The sequence below is a fragment of the Ornithodoros turicata genome, chromosome 5, assembly GCF_037126465.1.
Source record: "Ornithodoros turicata isolate Travis chromosome 5, ASM3712646v1, whole genome shotgun sequence".
In the NCBI taxonomy this organism is placed as follows: domain Eukaryota; kingdom Metazoa; phylum Arthropoda; class Arachnida; order Ixodida; family Argasidae; genus Ornithodoros; species Ornithodoros turicata.
In genome coordinates this window covers 5,267,299-5,287,294 of record NC_088205.1, presented here as the reverse complement: position 1 = coordinate 5,287,294, position 19,996 = coordinate 5,267,299, and the positions used below count along the sequence as shown (strand labels likewise).

The window sequence follows — 19,996 nt, the reverse complement described above, 5'->3', positions numbered from 1 at the left end:
CAGGACGATATTTTGCGTGCCTGTGCAACAGTGACTATAGCAACCGCCGATATCGTACAGTTTTCTTCTTCTTTTTTTTTATGTGTGTGTGTGTGTGTCCTCCAGTCACTCGATTTCGATCCTGATTTTGATTCTGAATGTGACCTTGCTCATGCATAGATAATCTCTATTGATCATCTCTCTCTCATTAATTCGAAACTAGGGGTAAGTAAATAACATGCTTATCTAGGTGATCCCTAGTAATATGATAAACACATGAAGCGCTTAATGCACGTACTTTATATATGTTGCACAGTGAAGTGAACTCGCATGGACTACTAGGATGATGTAGTGCATAGTCTGTGCAACTCCACGTTGCGTAATGATTAAAAAGGTCCACCGTTCTGCGCGACTATTTTTCCATTGACTGTACCTCAGTGCTGGCTTATTTCTCCGATATTCTCTTCTCTGCGTTTGAGCTTTAATCCACTAGTACCAGAATGCAACGCGGCAGGATGCGAAGCCCTCGTTTTTCCGTTCACTTCGGGAATGCCTGATACGGTAAGCGAGATTAAATCTGCTCTATCCACATAAAATTGCAGTGCTATCTAGCATATATAGTAGCAAAAGCGAAGCTGAAAAGTAGCGAGAAGAAGTTCTGAGAGAATGAAAGAGGTATCCGGCTGAAGAAAGAAAGATGGCGGTAAAATAGAAACGGCTCTACCGTTGCTGACTTGAAGCACTTTTCGAATACCTGGCTGAATGCCATTTCTCCGCCGAAAGTTTGACTTCCTTTCTGTGACGTTTGCTGGGCGATGAAAAAAGAAGAAGAAGAAGAAGAAAAAAAAAGTGTATACCTTCTTCTTTGTTCCTTCAAACACGATGGAAAGCGATTTTCGGAGCGGGTAAAGAGTATAGAGAGAAAATGAAAAAAAAAAAAGAATAGAGAGCTCTTTTGTTTGTCTCCCTAGCCCTTATATTTGGTTTCCTATGTAATACACACGCACAAAAAGAAAGGAGACAGAGTGACGGAGAAAATGGTCGAGGTGGTGGTGGTGCTGCTGCTGCTGTCGAGGATTGGTATGGAAAGAAAAGAAAGGTAGAAAATCGGAAGTCGAATGAAATACTGACATAGCAGACGACGACTGAGATGTTGAGAGTGAGCGCGCGCGCGCGACGCGTTGGGGGAGGAGGAGGGAGGGAGGGGTCAACGAAGCAGACGATATTCTCGGTTCAGTAAATTTCGATTTTCTTTCCGGCAGAATGATGATGCCCCCCGCCGCTACACACACGCCCCGCGCTCCGATTTCTTGGCGTTTTAGTCGCGCCGCGTGTTTCTTTGTTTGACGCGCTCGAACGTGATAAAAGTGCCATGGTTCCTCTTTCTCAGTAAACCGTCGAATGCGAAATTGGTTTTATATAAAAAAAAAAAGCAAGAAGAGATAACTTGTGAATCGTCGTTGGCCTGCGACTGGGCCATCCTTCTGAACCGAAGTACGTATTTATTTCCTGTTACATTTCCCTTTAACTTTTTTTATTGTGAAATTATGTTCGCGTCCGATTGACATAGAGTTCGAAAAATTACTATGGAGATAAGCTGCTGCTGCTGCGAATGAACTTAGACGAAGCCTATACTGCTTACTAAACCTACGCAGAGCCGAAGTAAATCCCGAGTTAATTCTTCGAGAACCGCAACAAACTGATCCAGATTCTTTCTTGCGCATTTTATTTCGATTTATAAAAAAAACGGCTACATACATTCCAGACGCCAGAAGGGAGAGTTTTCCTTACTTCTCGTGTTCTCTGGTGCTAAAAGGAAGAACCTGGAACCGTATTTCCTCTTTTCATATCCCCCCCCCCTCCCCCCTGCAATCAGATGACGAGCCTTTGTCGTCTCTGGCAGGAAGAGTGAAGAGGAAGAGGTCAGGACGAGTAGTACTCGTCATTGCCGATGTTGATGTACGAGCGCTTTAGACGGTTACACCTCGGGAAAACCTTGGGTACGCGTTGGGTCGGCACAGTTCCCTTAGAAGACGGCCCAGGACGCACATTCCCCCAGGGCGTCAGTCGTGACGTTGCCCACATACGTGAGGCCGACAACGGCAAGCCCTATCGCCATCACCACCACCACCACGCGTTGGGTCAAGGGTTAAATGAGTACTGAAGCGCCAAAATTGCTGCTCGCGGAATAAAGGATGTCGTTACCTTGGCAGCAATACTAAAGGAACGGGCTTCATTGCTCGAATATGTCTCTGCACGTCAAAGGAATGGAACGCATAAAATATGTTTTGCGATGTCCGCTGATACAATAGCACTGGCTGTGCTGCAGTCATGGCTAGTTGATGTCACATTGAGCTGGATGGCACAAGGTTGATGCTACATTGAGCTTGTCCTCTTTAGGCGCCCTTGAAACCTGTATCTGCGTCACAGTTTAGGGGCAGACGCACAGCTAACATGCACAAACCTCGAAGTATACGAATACCGCTTATTCTCGCCGCTGCTTGTTTATGTATAGCCTATACATGATTGGCTAAGATGATGCTTGCAGGAACGCGGATGGTCATAGCCGAAAGCTCATGAAACCAATCATACCGATTGAAGTTCTCAGGACGAGGGAGACTGTATGTCACTATTTACGCCTGATCGCTTATCACCGCAGTCACCCATTGGTAGCAAAACTTCATTGGCGCAAGCAGAGCAACCTCTACAAAATCATTGCGGAAGCAAAGCCCGAATTTCCCTCGTTTGTAGTAAAGCCAACAGTGTCTTCGTTTCTCCCGTGATCTCTCTCACCGGGACTCAACCTTTAAAAAAAAAAAAAAAAAAAGAGAGCAACTGCCAACGTCAGTCCTTCGCCAGATGTTACTGGTCATGATGTTAAGCGTATACATTGAGCACACTGCCGTCTACAGCGACGGGTCCTCTGCACCTGTAAGTTCATCGGTCGCCTTTGTTATTCCTTCGGTCCAGGTGTCTCACGGATATCGCATGACACACTGCACTTTCTCTACGTCCGCAGAGGCCGACGGGCCCCTTGGAGCGCCAAAACCACTTAATAAAGCTCTGACATTACAACTTTAAAAGTAACATGGTTTTACGTTTGATTGTTTCTTAGTTTTATAGAAAGAATTCAGAGTCTAGAGTTTATGTATATCCTGTAGTCGAAGAACAACATGTTATACAAATTACATTTCAGAAGTAAGCATGGGTATTTAGGTATATGAGTCTGTTTTCTCCTGAAAGTTAATATATTATTTAATTTATGTTTTATTAATGAAATATATCAAATTCTGCTTCAAAACAATTTTCAGTATAAGTGTTGTTGTTGTGTGTTTTTTTTTTTGGGGGGGGGGTTAAAATCTCTTTTTAAGAAGGGATTCGAAAGATATGAGATTCGTAAGATTTGTGGATGCGCAGAACCTTCCCTGCATTCGGATTCCGATTCGTGAAATTCTGTAATCTTCCCATTGCTAGCATAAATGCTTGCAAACTGGTGGGTAAGCTCCATAGTAAACAAGCTTGAGCCTGGGCAAACGCGAAGAAACAACACACCACAACAGCTCAAATGGAATGGTTTGTGTCAGTCAATAAAGAGACCATTCCCATAGTGAAAAATTTTATTCGGTTCGGTTGTTGCCGTGAATCACCTCATCCCATCGTCGTTCATGTAGCTGTTGTTGTTTCTTCGGTTTCCTTGCCTTCTGATAGCGTCGAACAGCTGCTTCTCAGCTACTGTAGCCCCTCTCTTCATCATCTTACTCCGCGATGGTGGATGTCCTAAGTCCACACTCAGTTGTACCAGCAGCATGGCCGAGTGGGCAAAAGCACATTCTTGCTGGTAGCCAAGGTCTTGCTGAAGATTTGGAGGTGGTGGGTTCGAACCATACCACCTGCTGCGCTGTGAGATTTTCCCTGGGTTTTCCGACAGGCTTTTCAGACGAATATCGCCACAGTTCCCCCTGAAGTCAGCGCAGAGCGCATACTAACCCCTCTGTCCCCCACTCCTTCTTGCTGTCCACTCCTATCCACCGCTCATAGCCACAGTTGCTTCGGAATCACGGAATAAAAAATAAAAATAAAAACATTCAGTATAGGGCGGAGAATATAAAGGTAACGTTATCAGCAAAACTCTGTGCACATCGTTCTCTTTCACGACCTCTTCATCGTTTGGAACTATACCTTCTGAGACCCCTCTTTATTCTTTCGGGGCCGTATGTTTCATTGTATTCACCGCGAGCAATAAAGGATATTGCGGGGAGCGATGGGGCACTGGCCATGATGGATCTTCAGTGCGGGATGACAGGTTGGATGACAGCACAAAGAACGCGCGTTCCTGCAAGTGCAAAAACGGTAAAAACGGGACGCCGGTGACCTGCCTGTCTGTCCCCTTTTGTCCCCAATAGTCTTCGTGGATGATGAACACCAGCCCCCCCGTAGTGTGTCACACAGGATCCAGGCTGCTGTCACTTTTTTATATCTGTTTCCTTGGTCGCAGTCGATTACTTCCCCCGCCGTCTTAGAACGAGTTTCCGCGAACGGCAGTTTGGGGAGTTGAGTGTTGTGTCGTCGGGTTTCGTGACGTGATGATAGTGTGGTGTCTGGTGCCCATGCCTCTCTTTCTGTTTAATCATTCCTCCTGTTCTCCCCCTCAAGCAATGAGGCTCAAGCAACTATATATGTCATCATCACTTATTTGTTGTTGTTGTTGTTTCTAGTAGTTATACTAGCTATACTACCGTAATTTCACGCGTATAAGCCGCACCGGAGATAAGCCGCGGGCAGTACGAGACGACTGATTTGTGCGACAAAGGAGACCATAGAGAAGGCCATAAACCCTGTGGTCCATACTCCGGGATCGGCACAGTGTACAACAGAGGAGGTCAGTTCTGGAGTTCTACCAAGATCGGATTGTGTCCTTGTCGGGTGTTTTTCGTGGGCTGATGGGTCAATGATCTTCCAGAAGACGTAAATCACTGTCACCACTTGCCTTAAAGCTGCTTGGGGGAATGCAGCTGGAAGATCAATCTACTCGAATGTGGACCCGTCCCTGTTACGCACTGTTCGTGCATCGGCAGGGCAGTGCTGTTCCAGAGACACTGTCGGCCCTTTCGTTAAAATCGGCGTATGGGGAAAATACCAGGAAAAAAGTCATCAGATAAGACCCACCGGTGGATAAGCCGCAGGGCGCCCGTGAGAAAAAAAAATCGCGCATAAGCCGCGGCTAATACGCGTGAAAATACGGTACTTATGATAGGATAGAGCGATACTGTTGTTCTTATGTACATATTTATTCGGATATCTGTTGCATCCATAAGTATGCTTTACAGCTGCGAAGATGTATGTGCTCATTGGTAGACTTAAACAGTGACGTAAATGTTATTAACATAACCGGGGATATAGTCAGTGCCAGGCATCGTACCTGGACTTCTTTCTGATATGGTCTGTTGCCAGTTCCGACGTCATCTGTACGGCATTCTGTTCAGCAACTGTTTCTCAACAACAACAACAACAAATAAGTGATGATAATGTAGTGGGATGTTTCGCCGCTGACGCGGCGCCCTATCCCACTGCTTGAGGGGGAGAACATGGTGAATGATGATGAATGTTCAGAGTTTACGCAGGAGCCCTGTCGCTGTTGTTTCTCAAGCAAATTTAGGAAAACCCGCATGCTCTTTACTGGTTGCACCATTTATGTTTGTCGCCCACTCATGCACTACTCGGGACTACATAACAGGCTGCGGCCTCGTAGTCCCACATTTCATCAGTGTACGAGCAATGTGTCAGTAAATAAATAATAATAATAATAATAAAATAATAATGCATCAACGCACGTTAGGTGTCATGTAGTATGACTTTATCGGTCTCAATAAAAAGAATTTCCCGCGACGACAGCACATATGGCAGACACGAGACGCCCCCCGATTCCAGGCATCCGCATTAATTCCAGTTTTCATGAGCCACATTGATTTCATTGACTGCTGCTTGATGGACGCTCTAAGCGTTGCTTCTTCCAGCGTTTCGTTTTCAACGCCGACCATTTGTCTCGATGTAAATACCCATGACCGCACGGCTTGTACAAAATGCCGCTTTAACGTTACAGATTAACATTTGCAGAGTCGAAGTTAAGCCTCCCACATTAAAAATTCATAGTCCATCTGCATTGCGTTGAAGGAAGTTTGTTCTCTTCCTCCGAAGCTGATCGCGGTCTGCTTGAATCCTTGTGCAGGGTCTGCAGCGCCCCCCGCAGTGGCCCTCACCCTCCTAATCCAGCTTGCCTTGCCTATGGGTTGCCAGTTTTGAACACCCTCTTGAATCGTTTGCGATGTACTTTACCATAGAGATGTTCTGAGGAGAAACCCCGATAGAAATATTTCTTTCTTCACCTCCTTTATAAAGACATGATGAAATTTGAATAGAAATATGTTGCATTGAGCAGGATATGATGCGCGTTCCCCGTTGAAATTTCTAATGGGAGACGCTGAATGTAGCCAAAATATTGAACCCGTGGAACACGGAACAGCAAGCGGGCTCCTTTCCTTTTTAATGACCATGTCCTCCCGGTGGACGCTGCGGAACACTGTATTCCGCATCGCGAAGGCAGTAAATGTCCCTGCGTTGCTGACTCTGTATTATTGGGCATTGTACTTTCTCCGTTGTAACTTTTCGCAACCATTGTTCACGACCCCAACAGTCACGGCGCAATACAACACCGCCACCCTCGTCACCAACAGACTTTTTTTTCTCCTCAAAGCACATTGTAAAAGCAATGCACGGCCCACATATCTTCATCAGCCGTCGCGACATAGCAACGTTGACTCCACGAGCGAGAGAAAGGCAAAAAGAAAAATTCCGTTACAAAAATTGCGCCCCGCACCTTGCAATCCGGCACAGCTCCGCATTCCTGCATTTCCCTGCCATAGTTGCCTGGTTTTCTCTTCTTCCCACCAAAACTAGCGCGTTACACTTTCGGCGCACGCTTTCGAGGGGGATATCTCAAACGGCCAAGCTCTCGTCGAGGACACTGAGCGCCGGTCATCGCGCTTTTTCTTACACATACGGTCCATACACCCAACTGGGTCCCGACACTTTTCTTTTTTTTTTGTGTGTGTGTGATTCTACGAGCCGAGCACACTACAATGCTTTTCGAGCGTGTCCCAGGCCTGGATGTCCGGATGGAATACACGTCTTGGAGCTTTGTTTTAGTAAAAAGGTGCTGCAGTCTTTGTGCAAAAGGGGGATTGCAGCTGGTCGTCGGTGCGTGATCGGAGACCTTGATATGATATGTGCGCTCAACTTTCTCGTCGGGGTTCGTTTCGTTCTGTGGATGTCGGTGCGGAAACAGAAAGGCGTGAAGGATGGTGTATGTGTATATGCACGTAGCATAGAGTTTTCGAGAAGGAAAGTGCGCGGCAAGGGCTTTAGAGTTGTTGATCTTGAAGAGTGCATGTGAGAGTCAAGTTCTTTTTTTGTTTTTTCAAGGTTCAAGATTCCTTTATTAGTGCAATGTACGATTACAAAGTACAAGAGGACCGTGAGGGCGAACCCTGTAAAACGGTCCTTATAGCCACGTGCATAATTTTACACAAATGGCTTGCGGGAAGCAGAGAAAACAAAATGCATACATAACCTATTAGATAACATACCTCGAAGGAAAAGAAGAAAAAAGAAAAAAAAAGAGAAGAGACAGAAACTGCAAGAGGTAACGGACATGTACATAACCTATGCATGATTATACATTTTTAAACACAAGGATCAACATAACTGCCTCGAAAATAGGCTCGGCAAGAGTGCTTAAACGCTGCATACTTATCGATGGATTTTTTGTTTTGTTCTGAAGACGCTGAAGTTGCGTTTGCTATTTTCTGTTTTTTGCCCACTTATCACTCACTCACTGACAGAGTTTGGATTCAAGCGAGATTCGTCAGAGGGTCGAGCCCCTGAAAAGTCACGAGATATGCTCGCATATATATAGATATATATTACGTTCCCAAACTGTCTGTTGAATAACTTCTTTATTCCTATGCAGAGCAACATATTTATCATATTTTGCAGATGTCGTACGGCTTTTTTGCTATAGGACTATATATCTCGCAAAGTGATTTTCCGAAGTTCTTTCACGGTTTTCGTTCGCGTCATCGCTCGAATAGAACGTTCGAAAAGTCTGTGTTTGCACATTGGTTGTGCCGAATTGGTATTGGTCCGAAAGGGGTATACATTTGTACCAGCGTGAAAAGGGTGGCGCTTTTGACTGACGCCAATTCGAAATCGACGTACAATTGGAATGCAAATGGTCCCCGCGCGGCTCCCAGAACATTCACCGCAGGTGTGTTTGCGAAAAACTCGTCACGGCTATGCGTGTACGGTGGCTCCACTGCGGCGATAACTATATGATGAGACATCTTTGGGTATCATAAATGTCGAGGGACCAGCGGCATGGCCGAGTGGGCTAAGGCGTCCGCTCGTTGGTGGTAACCAAGGTCGTGCTGTAGACTGGGAGGTGGTGGGTTCGAATCCTACCGCCGGCTGTGCTGTCTGAGGTTTTCCCTGGGTTTTCCGAAGACTTTCCAGTCGAATGTCGGCACAGTTCCCCCTGAAGTCGGCCCAGGACGCATACTAACCCCCTGTCCCCCACTCCTTCCTGCTATCCTCTCTCCGTCTGTCCACATCTGTACGTCGCTCATAGCCACAGTTGCTTCGCGGCGCTAACTCCCAATTAAAAAAAAATCATTTGTTTCTGCGCATTTATTATAATTCTGTATTTACGTTCTGCACGACGAGCCGGCACCTATTCACTTCAAAATGGCTACACTGCAACATAAGTTGTTCACGTCTGACGGGGCTAGGACGTGCCGGGCTGAGAATAAAACGAGGACCACAAATCAGAATACGACACTGTATTTTCCTTTTCTTTTTCTCTTTCTTTTTTAGCGTTACTAGGTTAAATCAAGCTCTACACATAAAAGAACAGAAATGTCGTACTAAAAATATTTGTGCGATTAGGACGGTACGGGGACGGTAGCAATATGTGTGTGTGTGGGGGGGGGGGGGGGGGGTATACATTGCTTCCAGCACTGGAATTTCCGGCACACGTTGAAACGCCTCAGTTGGTCGAAATTACTTATCAACAGTCCTACTCTGCATCACGTGCAGCATGTCTTCGCACAAATGTTCGGCTGACTGACTTTACGCATGAGCCTACTTCTAATTATTATGTCCAGCAGCTGCAGCACAAACACTCGGGCGTTCCAAAAAACGACAGGACCGCGCCCTGTACTTCATACCGTCTATACTCTTTCGCATAGCGCGAGAAATATCTTTCTTTTTTTAATCATTCCTCTTTCTCTCTTCGCCACGTGTTCCACTCCTTCCGTCTGCGCATTTCATTACGACACTGCCGCCCTACGGCATTTTTTTCTTCCTTTTCTTCTTCTTCTTCTGCTTCTTCTACATTACACTCGAACCAGCGCTAGCAACGTTCTGAGTATCATAACAACTTCGGCATTTCGAATTTTCTCTCATAATAACACGCTCCACATGGCTGCATCCCATTTCCATTTGGTCATTATTCGGCCTTCCTTATGTACACGAGAAGTAAATTATACTTCAAAGGCAGACTTGCCGGCCCGCTGGGCGAGCAAATCGTACCCTGCTGCGATGCAATTGTACGCAGCAACTCAGCCGTTTCCCTTTTTCAATTATGCGCGCTACCATGGCTCTGCCGGTGTGCTCTGCGCGTCCGAAAATATTGCTCGTGTTTTGGCGTTTCATTTTCGTAAAGGGCGACCTCTTTTTCGTTAATCACGAAAGGAACATGGCCGCGCGCATATCCAGTAAAGCATTTCGCGGTATATCGTCTCGGAATGCACCATGAAATATTCAGAAAGCGGTCCCCCACTGCTCTGACGTCTTTTCCTCTTTTTCGTCCTAATTCCATTACAGTGTCGCCATGCAATTTCAAAACGGGAGTGTTTGTGTGGGGGATATTTCTTTAAGTTGTTGCGCAAAGGGTCATGTGTGATCCCGCAGTGGTACGCTGCTGTCGTCAAGCTGAATTCCCTATGCGCTGCTTCTGCATGTAAGAGAGGATTCGAGAATCCGAATGCCCATTTTGAATTCAGATGGATTCAAAGCAGCTTCCTGTCTGTCATTGTGGTTGTTGGTTGCAGATGCATTGAGAACGCCGCCCGTTCTTGTATTTTCTTTGTGCATGCTAGTGATACATTTCTTTCTTACGTTGTCGTTGTTCAGGCTCCCAAAATGTCAAAGATGAAGAATCTATGGGGACCTAAAGTAAGCGATACGTCCTCTAAGAAAGCCCATCCCGATGTCATAAAAACTATCGTAAGATGAGTTATTAGGATGATATTTCATAAGGGATGTCTCAGCATCCAATGCTTGACATTTGGGGTTCTAAAGTTAGCGTATTCGCATCGCGTACGCAATCGCTGTAGATGTTAGAAGTGGAAATGTTGTTACCAACAAGAATGGAGTGGGAAACTTCTGAATGAACCGTATTTGAGTAGTTCGTGTGTTATAGCGTCATACTGACTGGAGAGTCCGCTTTTCTTTGAGCCTCGTTGTCCTGTGTTTAGCTCCAAGCCGCAGAGCGCCTCTACTATGGTACTTAACGCTACGTATCCCTTGCATATTATGCAATAACGAGCTCTCCTTTGCATTTGAAAGGAAATATTATATTCGAAAAGCGGTAATACATTAAGCGGGGCTACCATTGAAATCACCAGCTCCCCTGGCATAGTGGTTAGGATGATCGCTTTCCACGCAGAGACTGGGAGGTGACACGGGTTCGAATCCTGTCACCGGCAGTGCTGTCTCAGGTTTTCCCTGGGTTTTCCGGAGATTTTCCAGACGAATGTCGGCACAGTTCCCCCTGAAGTCGGCCCAGGACGCATATCAACCCCTCTGTCCCCCACTCCTTCCTGCTGTCCTCTCTCCCTCTGTCCACGTCTGTACGCCGCTCATAGCCACAGTTGCTTCGCGGCGCCAACACGGAATTAAAAAAAAAAAAACATTGAAATCAATCGACCGAAATACCATCGCGTCCGCCACTGAAATTTACGTTCGCTTCTACGTGTTCTCTGGCAAATTTACGCGCAATAATAGAAAGTTTTACCATACCTCTACCGGAAGCCCGGTAGGCTACCGTGTCTACCGCACCCAATCAACAGATAAGATTCTGAGTCACGCACGCTGTCATTGGTTCCGGTAGGTAAGGTAACATGACGTGGCGTTACCAACAGAAAACTATAACTCGCTAATAGAAATACACTGTAGTTTAATGTAGTCACCTCCGTCCTCCTTTTCATTTTTTAATTTTTTTTACCTGATGGCCTTTACCGCATAGCGCGCTTGTCGTGCAGGCAAAGCACGCTTTACAGACACACTTTAAGTTTGGACTACCGGTTTGCGAGCTTTTCTTACATTTACATCGTATTTACATTTGCATCTACATTGCCCGCCTCGACGAATTAGACACGACTAAATACTGAAAAAAAAATCACTCAACCGCTCAGTTAACTGCATCGTTATTTCTCGCTATCGAATGTTCAGCGTTACAACATAAAGCTAGTGAATGCTTTCCTCGAACGCCAGCCATATTCCCTGTCATAATCTTCAAATCGCGTGTCGTGCGCGCATTATAAAATGTCGGCTTACCGTGCTTTTGCCCATATTACCCGCTTATTTGCCCATTTTGACCACGCTAAGTGCAGTACGATCGACGTCGCGCTGCACGTTTTAGCAACCAGTGATTACGTGCAGTTTCGCTTAGCAACCGTTGTCTTTGCGAAGGATTTGAAGTGCTATTACGCAAACCGTGACGGAGAATACGCGAATGAAGATAAGCACACATTGCTCTTACATGCGTTGAATTTGCAGTGACCTAAAATAAACAGCAACCGACAGGTTAGACCGACTGTCCCAACCGACATGCGTCAAGTTAAAGAGAGAGAGAGAAAGAGACAGAAGTCGGGGCAGTCTGCGCGATTAAATCAAGCTTAGTGTTGTTAGCAGTCATGCATAATTGTCGCCAGTATTTTTACTTGTGCCTCATTCATAAATTAGATAAGATTTATGAGCTATGTTTTAAAATATTGGTTTAAGGGCCCAGGTGGCAATTGGAAAGCCGTAGAGTGCCTCGGGAAACGCCCAATCGATGTATTTCCAACGAGATGCTTCCTCCATGGCTGTTTTACAGACCATAAAAAAGCCGAAAAAAGAAGAAAAAAATACTGACAACTCGGCTATCAACATTAAGTTGGTTTCTATCATTTAAAAAAATCTGGGTGGATCGTAATTGTGACACCTTGTATTAAAAAATTGCAAGACGCTACTCTTCGAGAAAGAGATAACGACTGTGCATATCTAATTGAAACCGGCGTTACCGATACTTTCCACAGCTTACTCACTGCACTCTCCTCTTTCTTGCAATATGAAGTTCTTGCGTAACAGCAGCCGGTTGCTAAGATGTTTGTCATCTTAGTACCACATTCGCTACGTTACGCGCTACCAAAACGCTAGACTCATAGGGTCAACAGCCGTGTAGGTCCGTCCGTAGCGTTCTATGACCACGTGACGGTGATGATCACGTGACCAGACATTTACCGCCAACGACGGCCCTACAAAGCTGCCGCATTCAACGCGTTTGGCGCAGTGCCAGCAAGCTGTGGCCACTTCTTCATGTTGGTCTCACCTTCTCGTTTCAGTTGTTCGCATTCTATACCTGGAGCATACTTACTACAACTACTATCAGTACAACTACTGCGACTTATCCCTGCACACGAATAGCACCTTCTACTCGATGTAGGGAAGTGCATGACGACGATAGCCGCCGATATTTCGAACAGAGACTCTTCTTCTTCTTCTTCTGCGCGAAGAAGTAACCGGATTATGTCTGAAGTCAAGTGAAGTCATCTGAAGTCAAGTGAAGTCATCTGAAGCAAAATGAAATCACCTGAAGTCACCTGAAGTCACCTGAGGTCATCTGAAGTCACATGAAGTCACTCTGAAGTCACTTGAAGTCTCCTGAAGACGTCTGGAGCCAAGTGAAGTAATCTGAAAACGTCTGGAGTCGTGTGAAGTCATATGAAGACGTTTTCAGAAAAAAATATTCTTCGCCCATGAGGAAGAACAGTCTCTGTTCGAAATATCGGCGGCTCTCGTCCTGACGTACTTCCCTTCATCCTTCCTTACCGGTTCGCTGGATTTCTACCCGTCTACCTTCTACTCTCGTGTGCGCTATATTTACACGCCGCAATTTCGATCTCCCTCCTTTGCCGCGTTGCTGTTGCTCTGTTGCCTCGAATACAAATGCGTTCCATCCAATGATCAATGTTGTGTACTTGTTTGGCGTCGATTCAGAATCAGCAGCTGCAGGTGACATCATTGTGTAATATTCCCCCGTGGGGTTTCCGCTTTGATTGATTACCTTACTTCCCCCACGAATGCCTGTCGTCCTGTCGACCCGCTATTTGCCTTCGGAGCACGCTCTGCCGATCAGGCTTTCTTTACTTTTCTTTGCACGTTGTTTTTTTATTATTATTATTTCCGTTCGAGCTCGAACTCAGTCTTGGAGTGTAATTCCAGAAGAAAGAAAATAAATAAAGCGCGAGTCTTGTCCCCATACAATTTGGCACAGCTTGCTGAGCTTCGAAAACGTACCGCAGCAACAAGGTAATCAATTCGGGGCGTTGTAAGTCTTGGGAAAATACCGCTGTTTTTCCCTTCTCTTTCGGACGAGCATCGTAAAATTTGCGCTCGATGACTTTCGGTACGCTTTTTCATCTTAAAAAAAAAGTTTTTCTGTCGTTACTGGTGTGAAGTTATGGTGGATGTACAGGACGAATTCAAGGTGTGCATTGGTATGTTCGTGCTCGTACGTGTGTGTGTGTGTGTTTCCCTCGTGAGATAAGGCGGTGTTTTCGTGTGGTGGGCTACAACGAATAATGTGGATGTTGTCAAATTAAAAGCGTTAATTTTAATTTGTTAGGTATAAGTGTATCTGATTGTGATTTTTGCCAGCGATGGCAACAGAAAATAACCTGGACGTCGCCAACATCTGAACTACATCTCTTCTTCAGTGCGTTCCAGACGTATAGGTTCAAAAACTACAGCAGAGAACAAACGTCACAGGCGGAATATGCATATACTCGATGAAATTTGCCGTCATTCCCGCACGACACGCTAACAAAAAGCACTACGATATGTATCGCGCAAACACGTCAGATATAAAATCTCTCCTGACAGGAATTTTTTCGTTTTTTTTTTTTCTTCCACACCCCGTAACAGGTATCGTTCTTCGACCGAAAAGAAAAAATTTGCTTTGTCTCAAAGTGGAATCGCATTCACATTGCGTCCTCTGTTTCTGACATTGACGGGTGTCTTTGTTATATCACTTAAAGAAAAGGATATTACAATTTCAGATCTTGAGTGCCGAAGCGCGAGCCTTAAAAAAAAAAAAAAAAAGAAACACTCGCTAGAATGAAAATATAACGTTCCCGTTCCGTTTCAAAGTCGCTGCTAAGAAACGAACGTTTGCCTTTCCAGCTTGAAGCCAATCTCCGTAGAAATGCAAGATGTCAGCCGCAGGCTGCATGGAAGCTACAAAACTGCTCACGTCCGACGTCCGGAAAATCTATCTTGCTTGCGCGACTGCATTTGTAACGTTGATGACGCTCCTTCTCTCCCACTTTCTAGTTAAAATAAACACGAGGCGAACGAACGTCGTTTGGCTTTAGCATGAGAAGGCACGGAAGAGGAAAGAAATGGCAGAACGCTTCCTTTCTTATTCTCCGGAAGATGCTATGGGAGGAGGAACGCGGGTTACTTCGCGTGATTTTCAGCTACGTTATTCTTCCTTTCTCGTATTTCTTGTTGACTAGAGAGGCGCGAGAAACGCTGACAAGGGTGCAATGGCGTCGCTGGTAGAGTGATTATGATAACTGATGTCGACAGAAGCGCATGGAGGCTCGCGGCTGGTGCTTTTCTCCGGTGAGGAGGATAATATTCTGGAGGATAATAGCAGGTTTTAGTAGATAGGAAGTTCTCTACGAAAAAGGTACGATAAAGGAGGTTGTCGGAGCGAAGCCAATGTGATGTTCGCCCACTTCGAAGGAATGACTCTATTGGCTTGTCTCGTTTTTGAAAACGCTTTCGTCAACATCAACACTTTTCGACTTACTTAAAACTCGCTAATAAGCTCGGCGTTTGTTTGTTCGTTTCTTTGTTCGTTCGTTCGTTCGTTTGTTCGTTCGTTCGTTGGTTTGTTTGTTTGTTTGTTTATTTGTTTTTCGATTTCATTGTGTTTGCTGACATTTTGAGGTTCCTTGATTGTGTTCTTCTTTAACGTCGTACTTCGAAATTTTGACCAGCGGCTTTGCCGAGCGGATTAAGGCGTCCCGCTCGTTAGGGTTAGCGAAGGTCGTGCTGCGATGCCTGGGAGGTGGCTGGTTCGAATCCTACCACCGGCTGTGCTGTCTGAGGTTTTCCGGAGACATTCCAGACGAATGTCGACTCGGTTCCCTCCGAAGTCGGCCCAGTACGCCTACTAACCCCGCTGTCCCCCACTCCTTCCTGCTGTCCTCTCTCCATCTGTCCACATGTGTACGCCGCTCATATAGCCACAGTCGCTTCCCGGCGCTAACACACGAAAAAAAAAAAAACTTCAAGATTTTGACTTTGACGGTTTCATCCATGACGCAATGCTGAGGGTGTCGGACAAGAAATTTTATCGCGTTTAAATTGCCTCAACTATTCTGAAGGATTACGAAGCAAAGTTAGACGCAATATCGCCCTGATGAGACTGGGGAACACTTTTGATTTCATGCAGATTTACAGCAGTCACACGAAGTGATAGAGGAGAAAGACACACATATCCGTCTACAGTCACCGAAATAAAGTATTGTTGAGCAGAAATAAAAACGAGCATTTGAATGTGAGCTAACGTCTAACCGGTACACTGTCTAACCGCTAATGTAATATTTTGTTCACTCAGCCCCATATGTAATGCGCACCTGTTTCTTGTCTCTGCAGTGATTCAACAGGAATACGAAGTAAGCGTCCACGACGGGTTCGCCACCAGGGGCAGCACAGCGGTGCTCACGTGTCAGATCCAGCCAGTCGCCGTGCGGGATTTCACCAGTGTTCTATCGTGGCTCAGGGACGACAAATACGTCATACGCCGCGGCCAATCGGATGGTAAGCTTCGCTTTTTTATGTTCCCCTGCGCTGGGTTTTAACGCTTTTATCATAGACTGCCAAACAGCTCGGTTCCCTACTCTTTTTAAGCTTGGCTTTTCCTGGTGATGTCTTAACTTACAAGTGAGAAGGCTGACGACTGATATGGTTAAAGCCCTTCCATTTTTTGACGATCGCGCAAGATGTTTGTGGGGAACGTCGGATGATGCGTATTCCTCCCTTCTCCAGCTTTTTCTAGCGTGTATTTACGGTATTTGCGATGTCGTATCTCCTTTTTTTTCTCATTACAGTTGTTCCTTATTACAGTTTCGTTACCTACATGTTTGCTCAGAGGCATGAAAGTCCGTTGCTTTCAAAGTACGTGCGGTGCTAAACTATTTTTCGTAGCCCTACGGCTACTTCTAGTATTTGAGGTGTACTAAGTTCCAGGAGCCCGTGATCACAACACTAAAGCTAAACAGTTTTCTCATTTGCGAGTACAGCGTTCAGTGTTCCTTTTTACAGTTCCATTACCTACACGTTACCTGCACGTTTGAAAGTCCGTTGCTTTGAAGGCTGGGCGAAGTACATGTGGTGCTAAATTATTTTACGTAGTCCTACGGCTACTTTTATGTACTATTTGATGTGTACTAAGTTCCAGGAGCCCGTGATCGCAACGCTAAAGCTAAACAGTTTTCACATTTGCGAGTGCAGCGTTCAGTCTTTCCAAAAAGGAAGAGAAAAGAAATGTTTGAGGTGTTAGGCGAGTTGTCAGACTCAGTCGTTACGCAATTAGCAACTGTGCCAATAAATAAATAAATAAACATAAAATGAAGTATCCCACGCGACGAACTTCTTCCCTGCGACGTTCTCGACAGGAACGTAACGCCGATTTTTGCTAAAGTATTACCCATCCATTGCGGTGCATTCAGTATATACTCGAAATGTATGGTAATCGCAGCGATCGATTAACCTATACGCAACTTGTCTTCCCGAAATATCTCTCAGGGCGCGCATACACGCAAAAAAAAACACAAAAAAAAATAAATAAATAATAGAACAGAATGGAAAGATTCTAACAGATTTGACAGCATGAGTTTGACACGGACAAAAGAAAGGAACAAGTGGGAAATGTCAGATAACAGCGGTATATAAAGAAGCAAAAAAAGGAGGTGCGAAATTGTATTTTATCAGCGCCGCTGTTGCTAATCGTAGCAACCAGTCTAAGCCGATTTGGAGCTCGCAGCTCCGACTGTGAGTCTGGGAAAGTTGAAAGTGAATAAAGCCTCTCCGCTGCCTGTGAGGGTTACTTCCTTTCCGATGTTGCCGTTCATAATTCCATAATCTCGCGATGGTGGCAGAAAGGACTTAAATTGCCCTTTTATTCGATTTCGAGGGCAGGAGAGAGACCGGTTCTCTCTCTCTCTCTCTCTTTCTCTCTGCCATGCTAGTGGTAGCATTCTCACTACTGCCTGTCGGTCCTATAGGAGATGCAAGCTTCTGCCTTGGCGCTCGCAAGAGAACTTCTCTATAGCGTAACGCAAGGCCATTTAGTGTAACTGTGTTCGTAACGGTGTTCGTAGCAATCAAAGACACCGGTGAAAATTCGCTAATAACAGAAAAATGTTACTCACTTGATGGCGTCCCTGACTGGGCGCAACCAACGTGGCAGTTACCTCTTATCGAACTGCAACGACGACAACAGATAAATGATGATTAAGACATGGGGTCTGTTCCACCATTCTGAAACAGTGTCCTGCCCGATTACATGTAGGTCATTAGGTGGGATGTACGAGGATGAAGCGAAACGAGCTAAATACAAGGCGCTTACGGAGCAATTGAGGTGTTCCAATACTAGAACCCTCGGATTGGGAAAGAAACGCAGTTATGGGTTACCGTAACCACCAGCTCGCCTGCTTGTTCGCCCTTTTATCATCGAGGTGTGCTCGGTTTGCAGCAGACTTGTGCGTAACGCGTTACTAGTAATTGCGTTACTTGTAATCAATTACTTTTTTGAGTAATTTTTCGAGTAATCAGTTACTTTAAAGTCAAAGTAATTTTTGGAGTAATCAACTACTTTTCTGAGTAATCGATTACTCAGTAATTGATTACTTTCCCGGTAGAGACTAACTCATCTTTTAGATGTTCTGCCCCAAGTCAAGATCTTCGTGCCGTCAGCCGTTGTTTTGGAATTTCAGGGTCTCTCCCCCTAATCTGTGCCTACACCAGTGTGGTGGTACCTTTGTGGTAGCTTTGGAGGTTTAGTGAGTCATGGGGGAAGTTCCACGCATGATCTTCCACAATCGGGTCAACGTCTTCCCGGGCGATAACTACAGTAGACGTACATATTTTTGGGTTATTTCAGCTGTTCCACTGTTGAACTTTCCTTTTTTCTTCGTTTTTTTTTTCCTGAGGCACACAAAGACGGGTATAATTTGCGTGAATGCAAAGTAACGACCGGAGTAACGCGTTACTTTTCTACTCGTTACTCAATTACATTTGAAGTCCTGTAATTGGTAACGGCAATCAATTACTTTTTCCGTACAAGTAACGGTAACGGTAATCAATTACTTTTTTCGAGTAACGGGCACAAGTCTGGTTTGCAGGGATATGTCGAACAAAAAAAAAAAAGGATGCAGTAAAAAAAAAAAAACATTTAATCGAAACGTTTCACACAGCTTCGATAAAGTAAGTTTTCTGTCTGCTCGTAGGGGTGGGGGAGGGAGGTTTACTACTTGTGTAGGGATGCCCATAGCCAAGTTCGTATCACTTACCGTACGTCCACATACTGAGATCTTAAACGTGGTTGCACCTTTCATAAACGACGTACCACTTAGGCCTCTTCGTACGCTTCGACACATCAGCAGTAAAGCCTGCAGTGCTGAGCAATTGTCACATGCGAAACAATATGAGCACACTGGTTTTATTAACGAAGCAATATGTCTGCGTCATCCTTGCTTTGAATATGTGCAGCACGGAAGACTCAGCCGGTTGCGTGTTAGTATAAGATGTAACACATTACAGTGGAGAGATGAATATAAACAGAAAAAGAGTTTTGTTGAATCTAAAGGAAACGAATACAACCAGGGCATGCATAGAATGTACGCGTGTTGCACGAACAGATAATGTCCATGTCACAATTATACTTAGAAGCGAGAACCTAGGTGAACGAGAGTTTTAGTAACTTTAGTTTCATTAAATAGTAGCATATTTCATCTTATCCGTTCCAAGTGCCGTTGCTCGTCCAAGCACGAGAAGTGCAGTGAAAATGAGAGAAGCAGACTTATATCATACGCGGTCTCAACTTTTGTCAAACAGTATATCCAAAAATAGTGTTCGTTTCGAGGATAAAGTTTGCAATAGCTCGTGGTGCTGGTGAGACGTGACATGGTTCCACGTTCAGAATAATATCAAATCAACATTTCGCAAATTACAAAAACAATACCTACTTATTCGACAGTATAGCACCTCCTTAAGTTTAAGGTATTTATTGAACAACAAATATATCCTGACTATGACTTGGGGTGATTCACCGCTGGAGGGCAGCACTCTACCCCATTACACGGGAAACATTATAGATGCGAGGTATGAGAATGATGTTAGCACAACAATTGGAGCTGTGCTTCGCCAATTAAAAAGATGATGAAAAAACAATAATAATAAACAGGAAAAAAAAATCACCAATGGGAGGTGGTTATTGAGGTGTTTCTGGAGTTGCGTGACATTACTGCGTTCTATATATTTCTCGTACTACTTTATTCGTAAAAGAAAAAAGAAAGAAACATTCAAAAAACCGAACAATACTTTATGGCCAGGCTACACGTGT

General features: G+C 44.9%; 1 protein-coding gene across 3 annotated transcripts in view; it reads left to right on the top strand.

The window, feature by feature from the left end:
* Window positions 1–19,996, top strand: part of LOC135393818 (cell adhesion molecule Dscam1-like) — a 235,166-nt gene that overhangs the window by 165,555 nt on the left and 49,615 nt on the right. For all 3 annotated transcript variants that reach the window (XM_064624100.1, XM_064624099.1, XM_064624101.1), the window contains exon 3: window positions 16,027–16,191. In XM_064624100.1, coding sequence (XP_064480170.1) covers window positions 16,027–16,191 — 165 coding nt within the window. The remainder of the gene's footprint in view (window positions 1–16,026; window positions 16,192–19,996) is intronic.